Source organism: Tasmannia lanceolata, unplaced genomic scaffold (assembly GCF_043159265.1).
Source record: "Tasmannia lanceolata isolate RefF3 unplaced genomic scaffold, GAP_Taslan_0.1 ptg000006l, whole genome shotgun sequence".
In the NCBI taxonomy this organism is placed as follows: Eukaryota; Viridiplantae; Streptophyta; class Magnoliopsida; order Canellales; family Winteraceae; genus Tasmannia; species Tasmannia lanceolata.
The window spans coordinates 40,644,089-40,670,826 of NW_027518683.1; the positions used below are offsets into that span (position 1 = coordinate 40,644,089).

Here is a 26,738-nt window from a genome sequence, read left to right on the forward strand (position 1 = left end):
CATGTCTGGTGCATACAACACATCAAGAAGCACCATATTGCTTTGTCCAACGTTTAAGCAGTATGTTCCAATACCTCGCACATTGCTGTAGGTATTATTTCCCATGAAGATTCTCTGTTCTGATTTTGGTAGCTCCTCCATTTTGATGAGCCCCTTCCTGGTCCAGGCTATGTGTTTGGTGGCTCCGGAATCCACCCACCAGCTTCAAATTGCTCACCACTAAGGTTGCACTCAACGGTCCGTGCAAACTGCCTTCTATGGCTCCCACTACTAGCCGGAGGATCACGGTCATCACCTGATCCCTGCTTTTTCAGGCAGTTGATCTTGAAGTGACCGAACTTCCCACAATTGAAGCATGCTCCCTTTGAAAATTGTTTTCCTTTCTTCCTTCCTTTGAAAGGACACTTAGCCTGTCCCTTTAGTCTGTTCTTGCTATCACTTTACTCGCCTTGATATTTTGGAACACTTTGAGTCAAAAGTAGCCCATGACTCTTGTTATGTTGCATGCATTCTTATTCCGATGCGAGTGTCAAAGGCAGATCTTTCAAACTTTTTTGAGTTCCACTACATCTGATTGAAGTGGTGACGGTGCTCCATGAAGGAGGCAAACTGTTTAGGATGGTTAATACTTTTAACTTCTTTGGAAGCTCACTTCCAACTGCTGCGAGATCTTTTGCCATGACTATCATCTTATTAACTTGTTCAATTACATTCTCTCCTTCTTCTATCTTACAATCATGATAGCTTTGGAGAAGCACTTGAACGCTTAGTTCAGATGTGGTGTCATATTTACTCTTTATAGCTTCTAGCATTTCTTTCGCAGTCCCGTGATGCTCAAAGACTCGGATTAGATGATTATCCATGTACATGAGCATAATGCTTCTTGTGATCTCATCATCTTCCAACCACTTGGCATATTCCCTTTTTTTCTGCAGCCGTCGGATTCTCCCGTAACTGAGGCTTCTCGCCTTTGGTTACATATGCTTTGCCCTCGTTAATAAGAGCATAGTTTATTTTCCGACACCACATGTCATAGTTTATGCCATTAAGATGTTCAATCCTAGCTAACTCGGCCGAGATGAGTCTACTAGCCATTTAAAGTAAATTTGAACGAAAAACAAAATTTGTTCAATTTACAATTTATGGTGATCACCATCTCAATTTTGAGTCAAACTTTTCTGACCATGTCAAAAATGGGGTAAGTATGATCAAGAACGGACAAAGATAGTCCAAAAGGACACAAACTGATTTTTTTTAATTCCTAAATTCCAGAATTTAATTATTCCAATAATAGTTTATTCCTATGTTCTTAAATTGATTTTGTTCTTAAATCAATTATTTTCTTATTTTGGAATAAGCTTTTCCCCTTTCTAATTTTTGTTCTTTGAATACACTTTATTCTAAGATAAACACTATCATAGAAAATATTAACATGGAACAAATTTATGCTTGTCCCTGCTGTTGGGATAGCTATCCGGTTCCTATTTCAGTTCTAGAGCATTTCTACATACACTGGATTGTAAAGAGATATGGCCAAGTTGACTCACTGAGTCAATCCAAGTAACTCAAATAACCCAGTGAGTTCCAGTGCACCACCAAATGCAAGCTTAGGGCAACATGAATCTACTGTGACTCATAGAAATTTGGCTATTGTTGAATCACAGTAAATTCTTTATCTCCCTCCCTTATATAATAAATGATATATCTTTTTTTTTGGTAGGTAAGTTGGGGTTAGGCAGGACCCCTACTAGATATATTAAGAAAGAAGAGGATTACAAAATTCAAGGGGGCTTAAAAGCCAAGCAAGGGGGAACAAGCTCCCCAAGACATCGAAGGCCAAGAGAGAGGGCCTTTATAGAGGCATTAAACATGGAAAAAATAAATTACAATCTATAATGAGGAGCTCCAGAGGAGTCACGAGCAATAAGATCCAGTAGATGAGGCGGGATGTCTTGAACTTGAATATCATCTCCTTTGCAGAGGCAATCCGGCTTTGAAGAAAATCAGCAGTCTGGTTTCCTTCCCTCCAAAGGTGAGTAATCTTCCAATCCTTGAAGGTTTTAAGAAGGGATTCAATACGACTAAGAAGCATGCTAGCTTTCCAGGGTCATTTAGATTCCTTAGAGAGGTTTCAATAGCAGATAGGGAATCAGATTCCACCCAGATTTTACAAATGTTTTTGGATCTGGCTAACTCGAGCCCATGTTGATATCTGATTTAGCTTTCAGAGACGAGAATAGAGCTGTTACCGTGCCGGTGTGGTCTCTGATGATGCCTCCAATAGAACCATCTGAGTCAGAGAGCGACGCATCATAATTCAGTTTTGACCACCCTGGATCTGGTTTTTGCCAGATGCAGAACTGGATTTTATCCTTTTTTCTGAAAGATTGGGAGGTTGAAGTTTTCAGAGAAGAATTTGGATTGTGGAAGATCTCCATCATTCAGATTCAGAAAACAAATGCGGGATCTCACTGAGTGAAGGATGTGCTTGAGGACAGATTGATTGTGAGTTTCAATCTTCTCATGGAATCTTTTGTTTCTCTCAAACCAGAGGAAGAAGATTGCAGTTTGAAATGCTAATCTTAGAGCGGTGGCTCCAGAGCCATTACTGTTCAAGGAGCAACGTTCTTTTTGGGTTTTTCCTGATGTTGAATCTCCATAGAATGGAGTTCCAGACCCATCTTGAGTATGAACATCGAAAGAAAATGTGGTCAATTGATTCGTTTGCGGTGTGGCAAAGATTGCATTTGAGATCTCTGTTCAGGCCAAGGAATCCGAGCCTATCTCTAGTAGTTAATCTTCCTTGCAGAGCCAGCCAAGCAGTAATGGCAAATTTGGGCACATGACCGGAAAACCAAATGGAGGATGCCCAATTGATCTGAGGAGATTTCTTCTGGATCGAGTTCCACGCAGACTTGGAGTTGAAATCTCCTGAGGAAGATGGCTTCCAAATAGCCATGTTTGAGGGAGCAGGGATGATGATGGCCGAAGAAGTTATCTGTTTCAAGATCTGGAGATGAGGATGCCGGGAGTTGCCAGAGAAGATGACTTACCTGAACATTCTTTGGATGGATGTTGAAGGAGCCATCAGAAACGAGATCAGAAATAGCGCCATTAGGGTGCCAAGGTTGCTTCCAGAAATCGATGCCTTTACCAACACCAATAGCATAACAGACGAGCTTCTTCATTGTCTCCCTAGTTTGTAGGATCCCCCTGAATCCCCACGAGGCGGAGGAAGGCATTGGAATAGTCCAAAGGTTCTGAGATCTGATATATTTGCGGGAGATCCATTCTTTCCAGAGGGAAGGCTTACCGGAGGCTAAAGCCCAAAACTGTGTCATCTGGCCCACCAGGTTGATATCTCTGAGGTGTCTAATACCTACTCCTCCCTCAGCTTTTGGTTTGCAGAGATTATCCAAGGCAATGAGGTGGATATTATTGGAGTGATTAGACCCAGACCAGATAAATTTTTTGAAGATTTTCTCAATTTCCTCCAAGATTTGAATAGGCACATTGAATGCAGCCGACCAATAGACTTGGAAGGAGGTTAGAACCAATTTGATCAACTCAATCCTCCCAGCTCTAGACAAGGTGTGATTATTCCAAGCAGCTAGTCTTTTTCTTATTTTGGAAACTAGGGGAGAACAATCTTTGGCTGTGAGCCTGGAGGTAATGAGGGGGCGCCCGAGGTAACGGATGGGGAAAGAACCAGAGGGGATACCGAGGATATAGCATATGAGGGGATACCAAGCAGCTAATCCTTACACTTTCTTCTACCAAAGTAGCCAAGGAAAAAGACTATATAAATTGATTATAATCTAATGTCATATAGGCACACAGCAATTTGTTGGGTGTTGATTGGGGTTGCGGTCCTTGTGGGGGAGTTGCGACCAAGAGAAGGGCAGATTTGCAGAAACCACAACTTTTCCAGGGATCTTGAAGGAGCTAGTTGTAGCTACCACCACACAAACATGGTTCCATGGCTTGCACTTTGCTGAGTCACGTTGTTTCTCCGGGATGAGATAGCTTTGGTTGGCTTGAGAGAGTTGAATGAACCACAAAGGTTGTCGTTTCAATAGCAAGCCGGCGAGAAAGTGCTTTGCCGAGCAAGAGAGGGTTCCCGACGGATGATTTACACTTAAGGGAATTAATGCAGAGATAGTGGAAAGACACGGATCAGCCTTAGTGCTCTGATACCAATGAAGGATCTCTATATCGAGATCAAGGAATATAGGAAGATGATTTTGGAAGAGGGCTACGCTCAGCTAATGTGGGAGTTATTACTTGGAGATGTCTTTATTGGGTTGGATTTGTAATCTATATATAGATCACAAAGCCAACCAACTTATTTAATCCCAGCATGTTGCTACGCCCCTTTTCTATTTGTCGCCCATACCACAACATAACTCCCGGAAGGGAACACATCCCAACACACTTAGAATCTTCTATGCCTACAACATTAGGGATTGTTTGTTTGTATGTATGTAATTTGATTACAGGGTTGTACCCTTTTGCCACTTAGCGTGCCTTGTTTGTTTGTATGCATGTAATTTGATTACAGGGTTGTACCCTTTTGCCACTTAGCGTGCCTTGTACCTTTCAATAGTCTCATCCACCCTGTAATCCATCTTTTAGGCTCACCTTCATCCAACTAGAGTTCGGCTAGAAGGTGGTGATACTTTTTTTTTTTTGGAAGGTGGTGTACTAACTCCTATATTTCATTATTATGGTTTGATCTTCTTTCACCCGTTGCTTTTGTCCAAAAATTGAAAGGACAAAAATTTCATGAGCAATGATAGATACAAGGGAGCCCTTGCATAAAGAGCTGCAAAAGGGCTCTTCATTGGATCCACATCATTTTCAGTTACATTTTAATTCGGTTGAAAAAGTAAAATCAGTTACATTTGATGCTGTGGATCCAAGCAAGAGCCCTTTTTTGGCTCTTTATGCAAGGGCTCCCTTGCATCTATCATTCCTCAAATTTCATTACTCAACGAATTAATTTTCAAGAGTGGAAAAGTCCTATCCAATAGATAGACAACAACACCAATCCCAACTAGTCATAGCCACTGGGCTAACATAGAATCGGATAAAAGTGGGAAATGTTATATTCGCCTTTTATTATTTGGGACATCCCCCTCTAGTGAAAAAGAATATCCATAATACACTAGAGAGGGCTGTCCCTAGTAAACAAAAATGGGGCGAATATATATCACTTCCCATAAAAATTCATCCCTCATAGAATAAACAAATAATTTTTGTTTTGGTTTTAGATTGATTTTCTAATGACAGACAGTAATTTCCTTGGGTCTATACTCTTCTTCGATGCTCCAATTGGTGTTGTTTTGAAACCCTAGATAGGGGCTTTTCGTTTCAAAACTTTAGCAGATGGATGAATCTTCCTACTAATGCTAGGGGTGTTACTAGATGTGATGCTTTGGGTATTCCAAATATCGGGTTGTAAGTAAGCTGTATTTAATTTAGGCTTTCAGGTAAGGCCGAATGTCTCCCTCTATTAATTTTTTTTCTTCCATCAATAAAATTCAAGGTGCTGCCCCCGGGTTCCTAGATAAATTTCTGGGTTAAAAGAAAAACCTAAATAGGGGCATTTTCTCATTTCCTTTGAGACTGGGCTTTTTTTTATCACTCTCACCCTTGTTTTACTTGTGAAAACAGAATCATATTCTCAAAGATTTCTCTCATTTTAATTTAGAGAGGGAGTGGTGTTAAGTTTTGGAAGGAAACAACCTGATAACTTGAGAATTAAATTCCAATTAATCCAAGTTAGCCTCTTAATCCAAAAATTGATGAAAAACATTAGAGCCTATCATATAGATTTTTACGAGATTCAACCAATCCAAATTGTGTCAAATGATTTTTTGGAAATCTATTTTATCAAGAATATTGTTACACGCATCCAAATGCTAGCATAGGCTATAGCATCTCCACGATGGGTAACGAAATCCTTCCCTATAGTTTTTAATCTATTCACATATATCCATTTAAGGGGGTTTATTTTTTCTTAGGATCTTCATATTCCCCCTATCTCTCAATTATTTTGTCTAAAACTATCCATTATGTTGAGAACTCATGATCATAACCTGATTAATCACTTTGTTGTTCAGGCTAAGGCCAACAATTAGTTCATAGCAATAACACAATTTCCATCACTTGATAGATGAAATAGATGAAGAAGGGCGTGGGTGTCCCTTAGAATTTAGGGCTACCACATAAGTTTTAAGGAACAAAGTACATGGGATTAGGGAGCTTAAACGTACGATCACCCAAATAATCTCCCATGAGGTCGCTCCATTGGTCTCCTACATTCCCTCGTATTCTGTAGCCCTCCACAGCAAGTTGCTTACGCATCTCTGACTTAAAGGGCACCGCCCTTTGACCCCTATAGGCCGGACTTCTGAGTCATTCGAAAGAGCAACAACAGCAACAGTAAAATCAATTAGATTTATTATCGTCACCTCTAAAACATTTGTAATTGATATTGATTTTCATCAACATCTCAGTTAAATTCACATTGTTCAATGTTCTCCAGTTTGAAATTGAATTGGAAAAAAAGAAGTAAACATTCAGAAAGAATGAAATTATATTGTAATTAAGGAAGTTTCTTCAGAGAATTTATGAAGACATTTCCAATGTCCAAGTGCTTAAGTTCAGTAATTTCATAAATTCCTGATAAACCCAATGGCATAAAATATAATCACAACTACAACAATTGATAACTAGTTCATTAAATTTTTTTCTTAATCTACATCCATTGGACCCAAATAATAAAAAATAAAATTGGGAAAATTAAACTTTTAAATATTTCTCGAGTTCAACTTGTCCGCTCTGTATTAGGGTGCAACACCAGTGTGTTGGACATATCAACCGATGCATTGTTCCTTTCCACGGATTTTCCTATTACTCTATGGCCATGTTTGGCAACTGCAACCGTGACTCGTTTTTCCATGGAATATTAGTTTATCATGTGGTGAGAAGGGGGAGGGAGAGTGGGAGATGAAGAGATTTAAGACCATATGACTGAGGAGAAGGTAAAAAGTGGCTAAAAATAAGACAAAAAATAGATTGTACTTTTACGGCACATTTGGCTATCATGATTTTTTTTTCATGTTAAACTAGTGTCACCAAGCGGTGAGAGAGGTCGGAGGGTGAAGTGGCTAAGAATCAGGAAACAAAAATCACGAAACTATTGTCTTTAAGTGGTGTTAAGTGGCTAAAACTTAGGAAACAAAAACTCTACTCACATTTGGCTATCTTGATTTGTTTTTTTCATGATAAACTAGTGTCCCGATCCCAAACCACTTCTTACTCTCATCTCAATTGTGCCCTCCCAAAACTCTCTCCTCCCACCCACCCATGCTACCCCTCTCTCACCACTTGGAGACACTACCATGAAAAAAAATTCCTCGCTGCCAGACATGGCCTTAGAGTTTTTATTTTCCTTGTTTTTAACCTTTTCTCATCCACCCCTCAGTCATGCCCTCTCTAGTCTCCCCCTCTCGTAATGTCCCTAGCGCTGGCCCTCTCTCACCACTTGATAAACTAAGATTCGATGGAAAAACTTTTCCTACCAGCCAAGCATGGCCTAATGCTTATCCAATCAATCTGACCTTTGAACAGTGGCCCATCCGCAATTGGGCGCAATGAAGAGAGGTTCAGATCGGTGATCCGACCGTCCATTTGTCCAATACATGAGAGTTGCACATTAATATGGTTCAATAATGTTGCATCTTATCATCTTTCTACCAGAAGATTATTGCTATCAATGTAGTCAGTGGGGCTAATGTAGTTCCCCTGGGAATTGTGAGAGAGGCTGAGAATGGAATTGCAGTAGGTGATGGTCCAAGAAGGAAGGATGGTTGGGTAAAAGCTAAAGGTAAAAAGGGCAAAGAGGATTGACAGTGTTGCGATTAGGAAAAGGAATGAGACGTTATGGGATTGGTATTGTTGTAGATGTGGCTTCAAAAATTTAAAAAGAAGGTTGGAATGCTGGAGCTGTAAAAAGGTTTGGTCCGGAAGGGATTTTAACTTTCCGGTACAGAAAGAGATGGTGGGTGTTAATCCTGGTATTTTAGAAGGGGCTAGGGTAGTTGAGAGCAATTCTAGAAGGGTTTCTCCGATGACTTCAGAGGGAGTCGCTTATAACGTTGAAGTACCGTAAACGAGCCGAGCCGAGCTTGGCCAAGCTCGGCTCAGCACGTTAAGCTCAAAAGCTTGGCTTGGATAGGTCAGGCTCGAGAGCGGCTCGCGAGCCTTACTGAACTCGGGTTATATTAAAGTTCACACCCCTCATCTTCCCTGGACAGCCCTATCTAGTGTAATTTGACTACTTTTTTTACACCATGGGGGTGGTCCAAGTAACAAATAAGGTTCCAAAAATGAAGTGACATATTTTGCCTCCCCCTTTCACTCCCTGGACACCCTTTTAATGTATATATTAATATATAATATATATAAGGGAGTGATAAATCGACTCCCCATGCGTCTTTCTCTCTCCTCTAGGTTAGAGAGAGAAAGACGAGAGAGATCACATGGGGAGTCGATTTATCACTGCCTTTATACATATATATATATATATATATATATATATATATATATATATATATATTAAATTCTTAACGAGCCGAGCCCGGCGAGCCGGCTCGGCTAGTTAAGGATTCGAGCCGAGCTCGAGCCAAAATTGACACCCTTACGTTGAAGTAATCCCATTACAATCTATTTGTAATGCTGATCTGAGTATATGGGGAAAAAATCAAACCAGGATGGTCAGGAGATCTTCAAGCTATTGAGAGTTGGCTCTCAAGGAGAAATATTTCTAAGGGTGAGGTAGTAGTGTTTAAAATATCTAAGCTGAAAATCTTAATTATCCTGGAAATAGGGGTGGATAGAGCTCAAATAATGGAGGCGTGGAAAAGGGCTACCAATTCTCCGTTTTCTGAACTTTGTCTGTGGATGGAAAAGTTTGTGGAAGAAGGCAGTTGCCAGTGGTGGAATATTGAAGCGGTGCCTCCTGAGGTATAGTGTGGAGAAAATTTTAGAAGGATTGGAGAAAGGGTTGGCAAAGTTGTGGAGTTGGGGCCTTCTTGTAAAGCTGGGGAGGGTTACTCAGATGCAAACGTTCTGATTTCCTCTGAAGGAGCCTTGGGAAAAGAAATCTCCTTGGAGGTCTCTCTAAAGGGCTCTTCGAGATGGGTGATGTTGTTTAAAGAGATGAAGGAAAGGATCCTTACAGATGATGAGAAGTCGGATGTTTTTGAAAGTGAAGGGTCAAGAAGTATGGCTGATTCAAGTAGTTATCAAGAAGGTGAAGAGCTAGGGTCAGAAAGTGGTTTCCTAGAGGTGGAGAATGGTGCCGCAGGAGGATTGGCTGAACCAGCGGTTGGCGGAATAACCGAAGATGTGAAGGTTAGCAGAGAAGGCTATCCAACTCTTTTGGTGCAGGATAGCACTAGGGCTTCTGGCGGTGTTTTTGAAATTCGAAATGACGTTTTGCCTGCAAATTTCATATGGAGGAGTATTATTGGGTGTAGTCCTGGAAAGGGCGGTTGCAGACCCCATGCAAATTTTTAATAATTATCTTGAAGATTTAAACTTCGTTGCGTCCAGGTGTCCTCTGCAGGAAATATTTTCTCCAGATGGCAATCTCCAGGCCTTGAATTTTGTGGGCCTAGTAAGTGAAAATAGCTCGTGGATTTTGGATACCCAGGTAAATTAAGAAGCCCATGGGTTGGAGAAAAGCCCAGCAGCTCTCTCTATTTACTTTAATTCAGGATCCACATTGAGTCTCCACAATACCAAAAGATCCTCTATGCTATCTTACTCAAGTAAGGGCTGGAAGATAAAAGGCACTTTTCTCTTAAAATTAAGCCGAGATCATCTCAGCTGATCCCGGAAAACTGCAGCGGGGAGGTTACTTTCCGAAGGAGATTCTTTTACAATTAGTCTCTCGTCTGGATTTTGAATCTGCAGATGAGTTTGCAGAATCTAATAATCGGGACGATGAGCACTTGTTGGCTGAGCAGGAGGGCTATAATATGCGGTCAAAAGCTGAAGATATGATAATTTTTTGAAGGGGGTTCTAGACGGAAGAAGTATAATCAGGCAAACTTTTCACTCCAACGGGAGGGATCGGGGTATCTATGTAACTCTTGTATCGAGATCAGACTGGAAGAATTTGATGGGGGTATGCCCTATTTTAATTTCCTTGCTGGCAAGTTACCAATCCTCTGGAGTTTGGAGAGGAGGAATCAGCTTTGTGGGTGAGGGTAATAAGGAGTAAATATGGCTGTCTATCTGGAAATTGGGAATCAAATGACTGGTATGAGAGAAAGGGAGTTACCACTTGGCGGGATATCCTTAAAATGAATCAGGAATTCAAAAGAGGATGTCATTTTAAGGTTTATTCGGGTCATTGGATTAGGTTTTGGCTTGATTCTTGGTGTTCAAAGGATCCGTTGGGTCTAATGTTCCCAGATTTACTCCTTGTGTCAGCAGAGAAGGAAGTCTTGGTATTTGATTGTTTCGAAAGGGTTAATCAGAAGGTGGTGTGGTGTCCTCAATTTAGAAGAAACTTCTTCAAAAAAGAATTGGCATCTTTGTCGCAATTATTTGATCTAATTGAAAAATGCTATATTAAGAGGTCAGGAACGGATAAAAGGATTTGTATGAGGAACTGGTCTGGAATTTTTTTGGTAAAATCTTTTTATGATCGGGATCCCTCAGAGAATGTGGAATCCTTATCGGGAAAAAGCTGGTCTTTTCATTGCCCTCTACGAGCCTGTTTCTTTGCTTGGTCTGTCTGCAATGGCCGTATCCAAACTATTGAATTTCTGAGAAAGAGAGGCATGTGGTTAGTTGATCATTGTTCATTATATATGGAGGATGGGGAATCCATAGACCATTTATTTATGCACTGTAAGTATGTAAGAGAAATTTGGGGGTTGCTATTGGGGAGATTTGGCCTCCGATGGGTTTTCCCGAAAACTATACTTCAACTAATTGAGTGTTGGGACTGTGTTCCTTGGAAGAAGGGAAAGATGCTATGGAGAATCTCTTTTAGCCCTGTGGTGGTCCATTTGGAAAGAAAGAAACAATAGAGTTTTTGAAGGAAAATCCAAGTCATCCTATGGGCTTTATTTGTGTATTGTAGCCGTAACCATCCAATGGGCAAGGAGCTACCCTCAATTCAAATCAGTGTCAGCCTATGATTTGTGGGAAAGGTGGCAAATTATTTGTAATGAGGCGACAATGAGAAGGAAAGTCACTCCAAAATGGAATCCGCCTCCAATTCGATTCCTAAAATTAAACTTTGATGGTGCTTGTTTTGGAAATCCAAGCACGGCGGGAATTGGAGGTCTTCTTAGGAATGAGAAATGAGAGGTGATTTGGGCGTTCTCGGGTCCTAATGGTATTAGTGATTCAAATGAGGCAGAAGTAAGAGCGGCCTATTCAGGTATCTTGCATCTAGATGAAAGTTGTTTGAACAAGGTGATAGTGGAAGGAGATTATTCAAATGTAGTACAGTGGCTGTCCGATTTTGGCCCCCCTCCTTGGAGATTTCTCAGTTTTATTGAGGAGATCGGCTAATGGTGAAGCTGACTCTCTCGCCACATCTAGGGTTAGCAGATCTAGCTTGGAGTGGTTCGATCATCTCCCACCATAATTGTATGTGTTATTTCCGTTATTTCCCTTTTCTTCTCTGTAATTATTGAACCATCTCGGTTCTTTTTAATGCAATCACTATTTTTAAAAAAAAAGATTATTGCTATCATACCTCAAAATCAATCTTTCGTAGCCAATGAAACCTTGATTATGCAAATTTTCGGTGGTGATTTGGCCAAGTAACTCTTCATCTCTGCCAGTGAGAAGGAAAACCTTAAAACCACCTTCTATTAACTTCTTGAACAGTTGAAGGATTGCAGGGATTGCAGGGCAGCTTCCTTTCTGTGCCCACGCCTTATACCCTGCTGAATCAAAGGGATCTCCCCTAAAGTAACAATTATATTTTTTTAATCATCTGATATATTTATGTTTGCACAAGAAAAATATATAAATGCGAATTACATTATTTTAAAATTTAAAGTAGTGTGAAAATCTATATACATTTAGGGCACGTTTCGCTACCATAAAGTTTTTTCATGAATAAAAGTCAGTGTCTCCAAGTGGAGTTGAGGGTGAAGTGGTTAAATATCAAAAAAACAAAAATCAAGAAACCAGTGTCTCAATGAGAAATGGCTAAAAATCAGGAGATCAACTTTTTCCTGATTTTTAGCCCCTTTTCCCTCTCATCTCAATCGTGCCCTCTCAGATCCCTCTCCTCCTACTGCCCTCCCCCTCTCTCACCACATGGAGACACCGATTTATCATGAAAAAGGAAAAGAAAGCCTGGTTGCCAGACATGGCCTTGGGGTACGTTTGGCAACCATGAAATTTTTTTATATGGAATATTATTAGTGGGGCGAATTAATGCAGAACGTGAGACGTGAAACACATCTTTTATTCTTTATCTTCTATTTTCGTCATTTTACTTGTAGCCTGCTCGATGTCTCTACATCACCACTTGTGAGAGATTGACATAGAGGGAGAGACTTAAGAGGGTGGGACTGATGGGAGAATGAAAAGCCCTTGAAAAACCCAATATTTTTCTCGAGAAACTCACTAGATCATGCTGAGATCATATGGGTGGGCCCAATCCATGCATCTCATGGCAGTCTAAGGCCATGTTTGGCAACCATGAATTTCAATGGAATTTTAGTTTAATAAAGTTGTGAGAGATGATGACTTGGGAGGGTTGGAGGAGAGACTTGAGAGGGCATAAGTGAGGAGAGGGTGAGAAGTGGGCTCAAAACAGGGAAAAATAAATCATATTTTGAGTCGAAAAAACTTCATGGTTGCCAAACATGACCCTAGATAAGTCCATCTAATATTAACATTCCCATACATTTTTCCCAATGTAAAAGATGATAGGAAATGTGTTAATTTAAGGCACCGCTTATTTCGACCTAAAATGGGCGTAAATCAAATGTTACGCCCAATTTGACCGGAGAAATGGGCATAAATTTTTTTAAGCACATTTTACATTGAAAGAAACAAAGCCTAATGGAGAATTGGTTGTGATTAAAGGAAATCTAGTACTAGAGATATATAATTAAGCCTAAAATTAGTTACCCAAATCGCTTTCCTTTGTAATAAATGAGATTGGAGATGCAGGTATCATCGACGTCCAAAATCCATGCATCCTTGCAATCATTTGCTGGGATGATGTCCTTCATATAGGCAGATATCTGTTCCACGACCATGTCTATATCTCGCTCATATTGCCCACCAAGCATATAATTCTCTACATAGTGAAGGCATTGAACCGGGACGGTTCGCCATCCACGAATGTTGTTAGCCTCCACGGCCACCCTCCAGCTCAAGCAATAACTGTTGTTTGCTGTGTTGCTAATCCTCGAGCTAGGCTTTGCATCTACGGTCTTTGAGAAAATGGATATGAGCATAACAAGAAAGATCTCCCACAATGCCCGCATCATAGAAAACATGGATTCGATCCCTCGACTAGAGTAAGATCTGTGACAAAAGAGGTGAATTTTTCACAATTTAGCTAAATGTTAAAATAAGTAAAGAATTCTCCTTGTTTTGTAGAGACTTTAGAGCATAATCATCCACATATAATCGGTTGGGCCACCATAGCCCAAAAATCAATCTCAGAGTATGGTTTTTTACGCATAAATCGCTAATATGTTAAATATATACTGTTTAATCACCAAGAATAATGATTTAACCAAAGAATTAAATTTAATGTTTTAGGTTTTGTACTATGTATCTAATAAAAAGTAAGAATGAATCTTTTGAAAAATTCATTGCCTATTAAAACAGAAGTCGAAAAATCAATGAGAAAAGAAAATGAAGTTTTAAGGCTTGATATGGGAGGTGAATTTATCTCAAACAAATTTAGTTAATTCTGTGAAAAACATGAAATAATTCATCATGTGGCGGTACCTTATACTCCTTATCAAAATGGTGTCACATAAAGGAAAAAAATAGAACCTTAATTGAGATGGTAAATTTAATGTATGATTGTGTTCAATGGGCTTTTGGATCGGCTTCATAAGGTTGAAAACAACATGAAGGAAGAAGGCAAGACCCGTTTTTTTTTTTTTTGATGGGTAAGGTGGGGTTAGGCATGAGCCCTACCAGATATATTAAAACAGAAAGAGTGGACATGAAGCACAACACGACTCCAACAGGAATATGGAGGGGAAACAAAAGATCAGCAACAGAGAGCTGACAAAAACAAACAACAGCAAAACGAAAAAGCTCAAAAAGCAGGAAAAACCCACAAAGAACAAAACAAAAACCAAACACAACAAAGAGCTGGAGGCCACCCTCAATGCGCAGAATGCAAGAAGGGAGAGGACGAATAAGCATTGCCGGAGCCTTTCCCTTATTCCGTTGAACTAGTTGCAAGTTACCTTCCATAGCATCAGAATATGAAGAATTTGGACTGCCATTAAGTCTTTCAGAGCCTGGATGGGAAGAGGACTCCAACAAGAAGATTTAAAGGCCATAACATTAGATCTGACATTGGATAACACATCAGTACGTCAAACTTGATGGGAGAGAGGCTCTCATTAATTTGAATTAGCTCAAGTTGGGAAGATTTTGATGGGCTCAAAAGATGCTCTTTTTCATTTGGACTTTCCCTTGATATCAAAGCCGGATTACTAGAAATGGGAGAGGACAGATCAGTCCCACAGAAGCCTTTGATTGGGTTGATGCTTTGAGAAAGCAGAGGGAAAAAAACGTGAATTACGTCTTCATAGACTGTCTCATTAATAGTTTCAGTCTCTTTTGACTGCTTTTTAGCATAGGACATAGGACACTGGTGGCTAGAGGAGTGTAGGTTCTCCTTGGATGTCACCTTGTCTAATCCCGAGGAGGTATTGGAAAACGAAGAATCTGCTATCTGGTTTTCAGAGGTGAGTTTACCTTCGGCTCTGTTTGGTTGCAAAAAGTAGGGAAGACGCTGAGCATTTCTAAGAATATGAAATACCAAATGTTGTTTGGTTGTCATTTTTTAGCTCAAATCCCATTTGACTACTAGATATGGAAGAGACATCATTATTAGCTTTTTGCTTAGGTGGCGCTTATGTGGCGGGATTGTCCCCTCCCCTACTTTTCCAATGCCAAACCTTGTTTTTGGTAAATTTTAGAGGGGAGAAGAGTAGAATATGATATACCATATGTAATCATTACTTTTTTCTCTCTTTCTCTCTCCTCTTGCTCTCTCTTCTACTATTTATTTTGTTAATGACACCCCTCCATTCTCCCACATGCTTTGACATCTAACCAAACACACTACAAAATTCCCCAAAATTCTCTCTAATCTTCTCTTGACAAGTCTACACATATCCCACCCTTGTCACCTCCTTGTTGACTACTACTTCCTCTAAAATCTCATCTAACCAAACAGAGCCGAATGCAGTTACCGGATCCCTATCAGGGGGATAGAGATCATCTGAATCGGAAAGGATTCTTTGGTTGATCTGTAGAATTGAGAAGAGTTATTCATCATCTTCAATTTGAAATCTGGCTTTTGTTCTGACTTTCTTCTTTCGTTTGGCCGACCCGCTGATTTCAACTGATGAGGATGAGCTAATCTCTTTATCCAACGATTTAAGGAATTTCATCTTCTCAGGGATGGAGCCACTAAAGTTATCGAAATCTCCATTGGCCACCCTACTTTTAAGACCCAGAAGTTGATCATTTGGGAAAGGAGTGGAATCAATTTTGCGGGATCAGTTGAGGGAAAGAGGGGTTCATCTCTATGCTATCTGAAGAGGGAAGAGAAGGGGGAAGAGAAGGATTTGAAGGGTCAATCCTTGGAGACCAGAGACTTAGACTGGCAAAGGAGGGGTTCGGCAAGGGGCTATCCTCCACCTCCGAGCCATGGAAGGGAGGAACGTGATCAGAAATCCTAGGTGGACCCAAAGGGCAAACTGGGGAGGAGATTAAAGGTGGTGGGTTCACACTCAGGACAGAACCAGGAGGGATTGAAGCCAGGTCAAGAGAGAACATCCATAGGAACCAGGGATACTAAGAGCCAACAGATAAGGCAAGACCCTTTTGCTTCTTACTTCGCTTCTGGATTCATGCAAAAATCTAGTGACTACGTTATTATTCAGTAAGAATCTTAAGAATACCGTGAAAGTGGAAGAAGTCACAACGATGCTATTATCAAATGAGACGAGGACAAGGCCTAATAAAATATTGGTCAAGAGCATGGTTTAATTGTTCGTGGGGAGAATCAAAGAGGGAGGTCAAGTCAAGATCAAGAGCCAGTGGAAAGGGCGTGCAATATTATCATTGCAAGCAATATTGCCCCTTCAAGCGAGATTGTCTGAAGCAAGCTGGCACGTTGGACAATTGTTGCTTCAAATATAATGGTAGCGGTAACAATTGAGTGAAGCGAAATAGTTGGAGACATTCTCACAGTGTCCATAGGTAATCACAATTCTCATAATGAGTGGATTTTAGATTCTGGGTGCTGTGTTCATATATGATCTATGGGGGAATATTTTGATACGTTCCAAGAGATAAGGGTAGGTGTAGTGTCTTTAGATGACAGGTCTGCTGTGACGTCATGAGGATTGGAACAGTGAAGATGAAGATGTTCAATGGCGTGTTCGTACTTTGAGTGGTGTAGCGTATGTCCAAAAGGTACCAAAGAATCTATTGTCACTTGGCTGGTTGGACACTGAGAGGGGGGGGGGGGCATGTGTAGGGATGCAACTCGGGTCGATTTTTGGGAATTCGGGTTGAGCTTTGCCTTAAAATTGGGTTGGGTTCGGGTTGATTCCAATTCATTTTTTACCAAATGCTCAACCCGACCCGACCCAAGTTGCACCCCTATCTACAGGTCTACTTATGAAAATCACATATAATTGTATGGCTCTAATGAAAGGAGAGAAATGCAACAGATTATGTTGTCTGGTAGGGGACACAATGACTAGTGTTCTTGAGATCTTGATGACTAATTGGAAACAGAGTGGTGACATACACACGTATAGTCTCTCTTTCGTAGTTGGTGCAAAGATGGGTTTTCAGGTTACAGACGATGGTGAGGAGATGATGGTACCTGTGTGTTGGGATGATCGATCAAAATCCCTCTCCATGGTTGACTAGGTGAGTCAACGGGTTAGCAGCTACACATGTGCATTGGTCGTGTTGATCTAGTTAGGTGGAGTTAAAACCAGAATAATTCGAGGGTCTGTAGCTGGTACTTCGGAAGGCCAATAGAGGTTTGCGGCGACAGTAGACCGGTGACGACATCAATGGGAAATCCTCATGTGGCTGGGAAACAAGTCAAAGGTGGAGATTATTAGGAAAGTTGCTTTGTTTCCCACGACTTGTGTGAGAAGCAAAACGAGAAAGTTTTTTTTTTAAGTTTTCCGAAACTTAGATGATAAAAACGGATACCTTCTCCTACGATCAAAGTGTGGCGGCAAGAGTAGGCTTGGGAGGAGAGTTTTTTTTTTTTTTTAAAGTTTTCCAAAACTTAGATGATATAAACAGATACCTTCTCCTACAACCAAAGTGTGGTGGCAAGAGTAGGCTTGGGAAGAGAGAGAGAGAGAGAGAGAGAGAGAGAGAGAGAGAGATTTCTCTCGGGTTTTCTTCCGGGGTTACTCTCGGGTACAGTCTTGGTTGGAGGGGAAGGAAAGTATTGTGGTTTGTGGGTTTGCATGTTTGTAAGGTGTTCCCATTGTAATCCTTTTTTTTTCTTCTTACAGTGGAAGATCGCGTTCTTACTCGTTGGTGTAGGCATCTAATTCGCAGAAGGCATTTTGCGGACCGATTGTTGCATAAGAGAGCAGCCACATGGGCTCACTTTTTGTCTTATTCATTTAATTCACCCCATGTGGCTGCTCTCTCATGCAACAGCCAGTCCAAGAAATGCCTTGTGCAATGGTCCTTGGCAAATCCCCAATAAGAAAGATCACGGCCTTTAGAAAACTAAACTGTGACAGAGGTTATTTTGAAAATCACTTTCTTTATTTTTTTAATTTAAAACACTTTCAACAGATTTGACCTCGTCCAAGCGTGGCCGGGTCTCATTGCTTATGCCAAACCAGGGGCCAGATGATAATGCGGTGAAACAAATATTCAAAAAGTTGGGAATTTTAGGAAAAAGTTTGGGAAAAAAAATCAGAGAATATGCACGTATTCAAAATGGGAAATGATACATTCGCCCTTTTTTACCTTGGAGCAGAGCCAAATAGTGTCACTATGCAAAAAGCCACTTTTCCGACCAATGGTAAAAGATACTTTGTGGGTCCCCAAAGGTTCATGTATTCGAAATCAAGACCGTTGATCTTGTAGAATATCATGATGTGAGTCACCTGGTTTTGGTCGCATCCTAAATGGAAATGCCATGAACAAGATCAACAACAACAAAAACCAATGCTTTAGTTTTTCCCATTGGAACCCCAAAATGTGGCTTGATGGATAAGGGTCTAGGATCATTCGATCAAGGTGTTCTCAATGCAATTGGCCAAACTTATAGTCGTCGACAAATTAAATGGATCTAATCACATACACGAGGCAGAAGTGGGCCTAGTTTGTTTTAGGAAGGAACGTAAAAGTCCCTTTTGTTTTAAAAATTTTTAACCTATTTTTCTAAATAAGACACGTCATAACTATGGAAGAATGGTTAAGTATTTAGTAGATTTTAATGCGAGTTTTGGTTCCCCCACGATGTATTTTCAATAATTTTGAATTCAATGCAAGGTTTAGAAACTATATGAGAAATTAACAAACTATTCATAAAAATCACATTTAATTTGAAAAATTCTCATTTAATTCAAAAAACATTAGAGTTTAAATTGATTGATCAGATCGTATGAGATTTCAATTGATCGATTGATCGATTGATTGTTCATTATATATATATGTGAGAAAACTGTTGGTGCTCACCAATTTTTTGGTGTTCTTAAGTTGTTATAACGCATCCCATTCGTTTAAATGTTTGGGTCCCGCTTAAGCGCACCAATGGAAGGCGTTATAACAACTTTAGCGCACCAAAAAAATGGTGTGCTTAAGCTCACCAACAGTTTTCTCTCTATATATATATAGAGAGAGAGAGAGTACCAAATGTTTGTTTTAGCAGAAAATGACAACCCTATGAGAAAGAGAGAGAGAGTACCAAATGTTTGTTTTAGCAGAAAATGACAACCCATGGCATCGACTTCATGTAGAAGCACAACAGACAATGACATGCCTCAAAAGGATTTGATCTTTGGAGATTAGATACTCGTGGGCAATAGAAAGAGATAACACGCACAAGAAGGAAAGTGGGTGCTTCTTAACATGTTCACAAGTGAAGGATGAGATGACAAAACCAAAAAGACCATTTATAGGAAGAAAAGTAGAGTAGTTAGTGTGAGAAAAAGGAAGAGTAGAGAATCATCATAGAATAAAAGAAAGAAGACAATGGAGGAATAGGATTTCATGGGGCGGTGGAAACTGATGGAACCTAGTGCTCCACGTGGCATGATATCTTTGGGATTAAATTTTAAAAGAAAAAGTAAAATAATAGTTAATAATATTGCAAAGGAACTTATAGGATGATGTTTGCAAAAGTACCCATACGTGGAAAAGAGTAATGCTGTTGTGATATGATATCCACCTATACAAGATAATCATGAAAAAAAAAAATTATGAAGTTTTTCCTTAGATTTTTTTTTCAGTGAAATTATTTTCAAGGAAAATAAACACAGCCATAGCAGTAATTGTTCTTTTTAAGGTCTTTTGGTGTGAAATTTTTATTAAAAAAGTATTTTTAACTGAAAAAAATAGATTTTTGAAACTTCGGAAATTTTGATTTAGACTAGGGCTGCAACTCGGGTCGGGTTTTGGAGAACCCAACCCTACCCGAGAAATATCTCGGGTCGGGTTTTGGAGAACCCAACCCTACCCGAGAAATATCTCGGGTCGGGTCGGGTCGGGTTTTTTTCCAGAAAACCCACGATTCCCAAACCCGGCCCTACCCATGATAAATCTCGGGTCGGTTCGGGTTGGGTCGGGTTTTTTCACATTGACGCAATTTTTTAAGGAAAATTCTTGTTTGGCAAGGCAACTCAACTCATAGAAGCAGAAATTACACTCACATTATACTTGAATCAAACAGTGATGTAATTACACTCACATTACACTTGAATCAAACAATGCTGTAATCAAACAATGTTGTAATTACAATCAAACAATGCTAAATGAAACACTTGAATCAACTCAGCTCATAGAAGCAAAAATTACACTCACATACAGTAACAGTGGGTGCGTGGGTTTTCACTTTTAACTTTTAACTAACAATAGAAAAAAAATGTACATACTATAACTTATGTAACTCGGGTCGGGCCCCTTCAAACCCGGCTCGACCCAAGATTCATGTGGGCTTTTGAATGCTAAACCCATGAAACCTGAACCCAACCCAGGGTATTTTCGGGTCGGGTCGATGCGGGTCGGTTAAAACCCGGCTCGAGTTGCAGCCCTAATTTAGACATAACGGACTTTTTAGGGGAAAAAATTTCAGTGTTATCACCAACCATTCGCTTTATGATTTGGGCCACTTATCCGATGTAAGTATGGTCTGACCCATTCATCTTGTGGGCCCCATCCTAAGGACAACATGTGACGGGAATGCTGTCTTGTTTGCTAGTGCACAATTTAAATGGAGAACACTTCTAAAACGGGATCCCGTTCAAAAATAAAGACCACTATGAAAATGACGGACGATTTTGTCATTTTCAAGTATTTTCTACATTTCATGGGATGCGAGCTTACATTCTCATCTTCTTGCACATGTGCCACATCGAAGGACACCGTTTTTTTTTTCTCCGAACGGAATCCCATTTTGCTAGCAGCCCTTATTTTATATCGACTAGGATTGTATGTTGCATATTGTTTACACCCGTTTTTTTCTTCTCCAATAAATTAATGGTGTTGGTTATTTTCTAATGTGGTGACCTTTAAATTCAAAATTCAAACTGGAGCTTCGAAGTAGTTGTTGTTGGACCTAAAATCGGTAACAGATATGGTAGTGACGTAAGAGCTGAGCTGGTTGACCCGATGAGCTGAAGTGAAGGAACTGAGTCTTGCACAAGAGCACACGAGGTCAGAAGACCAACTCGGAGTTGTTACTCCGGACGGGCCCTTCGATACTCAAGTCAGTATGAGCAAGAGTGCGGAGCCAAAAATTTAAGAGTGATAGCTTAGAAATTATTACCCTCTTACTTTGAGCCTTGAGAGGCCTTTTATAGAAGGAGGCCTGGGGTGGTTGGATTACCTATCCCAAGACAGGTGTCGGCCCTTCTGTGAGTTTAGGTTTACCAACTCTCAGGTAATTACCGGATTACCCCTGGGCAGGTGTTGAATTCGTGGTGGGCCCTTCCGGAGCCACGTGTCGACAACTCATTAGTTGTTGTTTTTCATACCCCATCAGTTGCCCCCCAGTTCTCCAAGTCATTGTGATGATTTGGGGAAGTGTGAGGCTGTGCTCTGAGGCGGCTGGGAAAATGAAGCGAAAGGATCTGTCTGGTCGAGCCATCTGGGCGGCCTAGGATGGCCAGAAACTTAGAGTGAAATCTGTCCGGCCTGGGACGGGCAGAAACTTGGAGTGAAATATGTCCGGCCAAGCCATCTGGGCAGCCTGGGACGGGCAGAAACTTAGAGCGAAATCTGTCCGGCCAAGCCATCTGCGCGGCCTGGGACGGGCAGAAACTTGGAGTGAAATCTGTCCGGCCAAGCTATCTGGGCGGCCTGGGACGGGCAGAAAGTTGGAGTGAAATCTGTCCGGCCAAGCCATCTGGGCGACCTGGGACGGGCAGAAACTTGGAGTGAAATCTGTCCGGCCAAGCTATCTGGGCGGCCTGGGACGGGCAGAAACTTGGAGTGAAATCTGTCCGGCCAAGCCATCTGGGCGGCCTGGGACGGGCAGAAACTTGGAGTGAAATCTGTCTGGCCAAGTTATCTGGGCGGCTTGGGCCGGACAGACTTTTGTCTTGTAGTGGACGCGTCATATTCTGTCCGGTTGGGGTCAGGCAGATTTTTGTCTTGTAGCGGACGCGTCATATTCTGTTCGGCCTGGGTCGGGCAGATTTTTGTCTTTTAGCGGACGCGTCATATTCTGGCCGGCTTGGGACAGACACATTTTTGTCATCTAGCGGACGCGTCATATGCTGTTTGGCGTGGGCCGGGCAGATTTTCTAGACGGGCCACTCACTTAGAAGGTATCATGTACTCAAGCGCTTAATTGGACAACCCTTAACCACTTCGAGTTTTTTTTTTTAACGCGCGCATTTACTCATGCCCTTGCTTCGAAGTGTGTGCCCTTCATTAATGAGGGACACGTGGCATCATCTTGTTCGCGAATGCGAACCGCCTTTAGCCTCAAGGCTATAAAATGAGGTATTCACCTTTCATTTTTTCACTTTTACTTTTACTTCTCTCTGACTTCTCTGCCTGTTCGGCTCTGCTAGCCCGTGGTTGTGGTCATCTGCAAGCTTAGGAGCCTTTCCCTTCAGGCCGGTAATCTTCTTTTCAGATCGTATCTATTTGATTTCTCTTTCAGCGTTCTCTATGTCTAGTAGGGCTTCAAGTTCCGAGTCCGGTTCTAGGTCCTCTTCAGGAGAGTCCGCATCTTCTAGTAGTTCAGAGTCTAGTTCGTCGGAGAGGACCCAAACTAATCCGACCAGGACTCCCGGTCCCTATATGGCGAGTCCTGATGTTAGTGTAGAGGTCGTAGATAGTGGGGACGAGGTGATTTTGGATTTAAATACCACCCCGCCTCCAACGGATAGCTACTTCCGAACAGAGGCGACTGCAGGTAGTGACGCCGCCGAGGCGTCCACCACATTCCTTCCGGGCCGGGCCGTTGAGGTCACTGTTAGGGCTCGGATGGACGCCAATCCTAAATATAACATTTAGGCTCTTTACGAGGAGAATATCCTTGATGAGTCCAGATTAGGGGACATTAGAGATAGGTATTGTATTCCCCAAAGGTTTAGGCTGAGGGCTACGATAGAGGGAGATAGGGCTTGCAACGACAGCACCGACATCTGTATATACGATAAGTCGTTAAGAGCCGGGCTCAGGTTCCCTTTGCATCCATTCTTCGTCGCAGTCCTTCGATATTACGGCCTGACTCCAGCTCAGGTTGTGCCGAACTCATGGAGGACGCTGGTCGGGTTTATATACCTCGTCCAGGGCCGCCTCCAAAGGAGCTTGTCCGTACCACTGTTTCAGATGTGTGCGCACCTGAAGAGGCATAAGGATGGGGGTTGGATTTATATCAGCCAACGCCCCGAGGTGAAAATGATTACTGGCATTCCATCCTCCATACACCTATGTAAGAACAGGTTCTTCTATGTTGAGGACGGCGAGCCCACTGATCCCTGGCCGGTTCCTTTGAAATGGGACACCCCGGATACACTTGCGTTGAGCCGCAAGCCGCTCTTGGAGGGTGAGGATTTGAGAACGTTCGCCCTAGTCTATGATGAGTTACACCGGGAGGGCGTAATTCACTGTGCAAACTTTTCTAGAAAAGAGGTTCTGGTCGGGCTCGACATCAGTACTCCGACCCCGCCACGTATGTGGCGAGTCTTGATTTTAAGTCCTCTTTTCTCTTCTTTGTCCCTGACCGGTTTTTGTTTGTACTATTGAATTTTAGAAATGCAGACGCAGTCAAAGTTGGAGAAGGTGAGGCAAGGGGCCAAGGCCAGCAGGGCCAGAAAAGGGAAGCCCCTGAGATTTCAAGTCCCGCGCCAACTAAGGACGTGCTGCTCCCAAAGGGCAAGCCCACTGTGAAGTTGGTCGGCTCCTATGGCAGGGGAGTGGGGAGCTCTAAGTTAGGGGATGCAACTACCGGAGCCCGCCCCACCCCCGCGAGGTTCGGGGACAACGTCTTCTGGCCTAACTGGGCCGTTCAGAAGAGCGACACCGGCTTGGGTGATAGCTGGGTGGCCATGGAGATTGTCACAAAAGGCCTACTGAACCAGGACCAGCTCCGGGTTTTGAACGAGCCTCCCGATGCGGCTGATGAGGCCATTTTCTCCTTACTTTATCAGATCGGATTGTATTATAATGACTTCCGCGAGAAGAGTCGGAAGTTCTCTGCCGCTATCACCAAGTCCGAGGAGGAGAACGACAAATTGATGCAAGAGGCAGCCGAGCTCCATAGGTCCATCGGGGAGAAGGATGCGGAGATACAGTGGCTCAAGGCCGATAAGGCCGCCCAGAAGCAGAAGGCCATCGAAGCCCTTAATGCACAGAGGGAAAGAGCTCGGGAGAGGCAGATAGCGGCCGTCGAGGAGGCAGTGCAGAAGAAAGAGGACGAACTCATTAGTTTGTCCACTGAATCCTACAAGCTGGGATTCATAGATTGCCTCGAGCAGGTCAGGGGATCCAACCCGGCTGTCGTCCTGACGGGACTCATCCTTCCTGATCCGCCGGTGGCTGGTGACGACGAGCAGGGCACCACTGCAGCAACAGAGGTCCCTGGGGCAGATCCCCCACAGAACGGTGGTCATGGGGTGTCTTGAGCTCCCCATTTCCCCTTTTTGGCACAGTTTCTTGATTCTTTTTGTAATGGCCCTTGGAGGCTCTACTTTTTGTAATGGCCCTTCGAGGCCCACCATTTCATGAATAGAAGTTACATTTCGCTTTCCACTGTTTCCGCTTATGTCTTCCTTTGGCTAATATTGATTAACTCAACCCTGTGGGCCAATGATATTTGTAAAACAATTTGTTTCCAAACAGAACGGCACTCCGAGCAGGCATTCAAGTTTTTACTGACCCGGGTCCTTGTAGAGACGAACCGGGGTGAACCAAGCAACGAGTACCCAAGTTTTGGAGAACTGGGTTTCCGAGTAGGTTGGGTTTTTCTGCCCGGGCCCGTTCCTGACCAGGAGTGCATTCCCGATCTTTGTGGAGACGCCGGGGCGAACCAAGCAGCGAGTACCCAAGTTTTAGTGAACTGGGTTTCCTAGTAGGTTGGGTTTTTCTGCCCGGGCCCGTTCCTGATTAGGAGTGTGCTCCCGATCTTTGTGGACACGAGCCGGGGTGAACCAAGCAGCGAGTACCCAAGTTTTAGTGAACTGGGTTTCCGAGTAGGTTTGGTTTTTCTGCCCGGCCCCGTTCCTGACCAGGAGTGCGCTCCCGATCTTTGTGGAGACGAGGCGGGGCGAACCAAGCAGCCAGTACCCAAGTTTTAGTGAACTGGGTTTCCGAGTAGGTTTGGTTTTTCTGCCCGGGCCCGTTCCTGACCAGGAGTGCGCTCCCGACTTTATGGAGACGAGCCGGGGCAAACCAAGCAGCGGGTACCCAAGTTTTAGTGAACTGGGTTTCCGAGTAGGTTTGGGTTTTTTGCCTGGGCCAGTTCCTGACCAGGAGTACGCTCCTGATCTTTGTGGAGACGAGTCGAGGCGAACCAAGCAGCGAGTGCCTAAGTTTTAGTGAACTAGGTTTCTGAGGCGGAGTGCTCAGAGATTTGCAAAGAAATACTATCCTTCATCATTCACATTCAGAATCTTACAACGGTATTTGCTTTCGCGCCAAGCGGCCAGCTATTGATAGTATTTTCGGAAGTTCCTCGAATTCCAGGCGTGGGGTAGTAGGTGCTCACCAAGTGTTTCTAGTTTGTAACTCCCTGGTCGAATTACCTCTTTCACTCGGTACGGCCCCTCCCAGGTCGGGGAGAGTTGCCTACCTTCTTCGGTTGGGAGATAGCAGCCTTTCTCAGGACTAGGTCCCCTGCTCGGAATTCTTTTGGGCGTATCTTCAGGTTATGATAATTGGACACTTTCTGTTTGTTGGCCGCGACTCTGATCCGGGATTCTTCCCAACCTTCTTCCAGTAGGTCAAGGTTTGCACGGAGCCCATCTCCATTGAGCTGCTCGTTGAAGTTGGTGACTCTGGGAGACGGGACGCCAACATCGACGGGTATTACGGCCTCCGTCCCAAAGGATAAGTTGAATGGCGATTCCCCTGTCGCGATGCGCGGGGTGGTACGATACGCCCATAGGACGTGATAAAGTTCATCTGCCCATCGGCCTGCCTTTTCGTCCAGCCTCTTTTTAATCCCCTGAAGTAGGGTTCTGTTCGTTACTTCAGTTTGCCCATTCGTCTGAGGGTGCGCCACAGAAGTGAATCTTTGTTCGATCTTCAAGTCGGAGCAGAATTTTTAAAAGTTCTGGCAGTCGAACTGTCTGCCATTGTCCGTTATCAAGACGCGGGGTATCTCGAATCTGCAAACGACTGACTTCCAGAATAAGGTCTGCACATTTTGCTCTGTGATCTGGGCTAGAGGTTCAGCTTCCACCCACTTGGTAAAATATTCAATGGCCACCACAATGAACTCGCGTCATCCGGAGGCTGGTGGAAAGGGGCCCAAGATGTCCATCCCCCATACTGCGAAAGGGAGTGGGCTGAAGATCGGGGCCATGGATACTGCAGGTTGGTGGATGGTGGGAGAGAACTTTTGGCATCTCTCGCACCTCTTGACCAGACCCAGGGCGTCTTGTCTCAAGGTTGGCCAGTACAGGCCTCTCAGCAGTACTTTGATGGCCTGGGCCTGTCCCCCCAGGTGTTCTCCTCAAATTCCTTCGTGCGTTTCTTGTAGAGCATATGTGGCATTACTTGGCCGGAGGCATTTTAGGTATGGA

General features: G+C 42.7%; 1 protein-coding gene across 8 annotated transcripts in view; it reads right to left on the minus strand.

Moving 5' to 3' along the window:
* Positions 1-6,091: 6,091 nt before the first annotated feature.
* LOC143880301 (HAD superfamily, subfamily IIIB acid phosphatase) overlaps positions 6,092-26,738 on the minus strand; it is a 33,298-nt gene continuing 12,651 nt past the window's right edge. The window contains exons 1-5 of one of the 8 annotated variants that reach the window (XM_077383170.1): positions 19,226-19,394; positions 18,283-18,439; positions 13,186-13,587; positions 11,792-12,004; positions 6,092-6,415 (exon numbers count right to left, since the gene is read on the minus strand). In XM_077383170.1, coding sequence (XP_077239285.1) covers positions 6,238-6,415; positions 11,792-12,004; positions 13,186-13,587; positions 18,283-18,439; positions 19,226-19,298 — 1,023 coding nt within the window. In that variant the 5' untranslated portion in view covers positions 19,299-19,394 and the 3' untranslated portion in view covers positions 6,092-6,237. Of the gene's footprint in view, positions 6,416-11,791; positions 12,005-13,185; positions 13,588-14,405; positions 15,414-17,158; positions 17,374-18,282; positions 18,440-19,170; positions 19,203-19,225; positions 19,395-26,738 lie in introns of those variants that run through there. The other 7 variants (XM_077383176.1, XM_077383171.1, XM_077383177.1 and 4 more) reach the window with 7 other exon arrangements.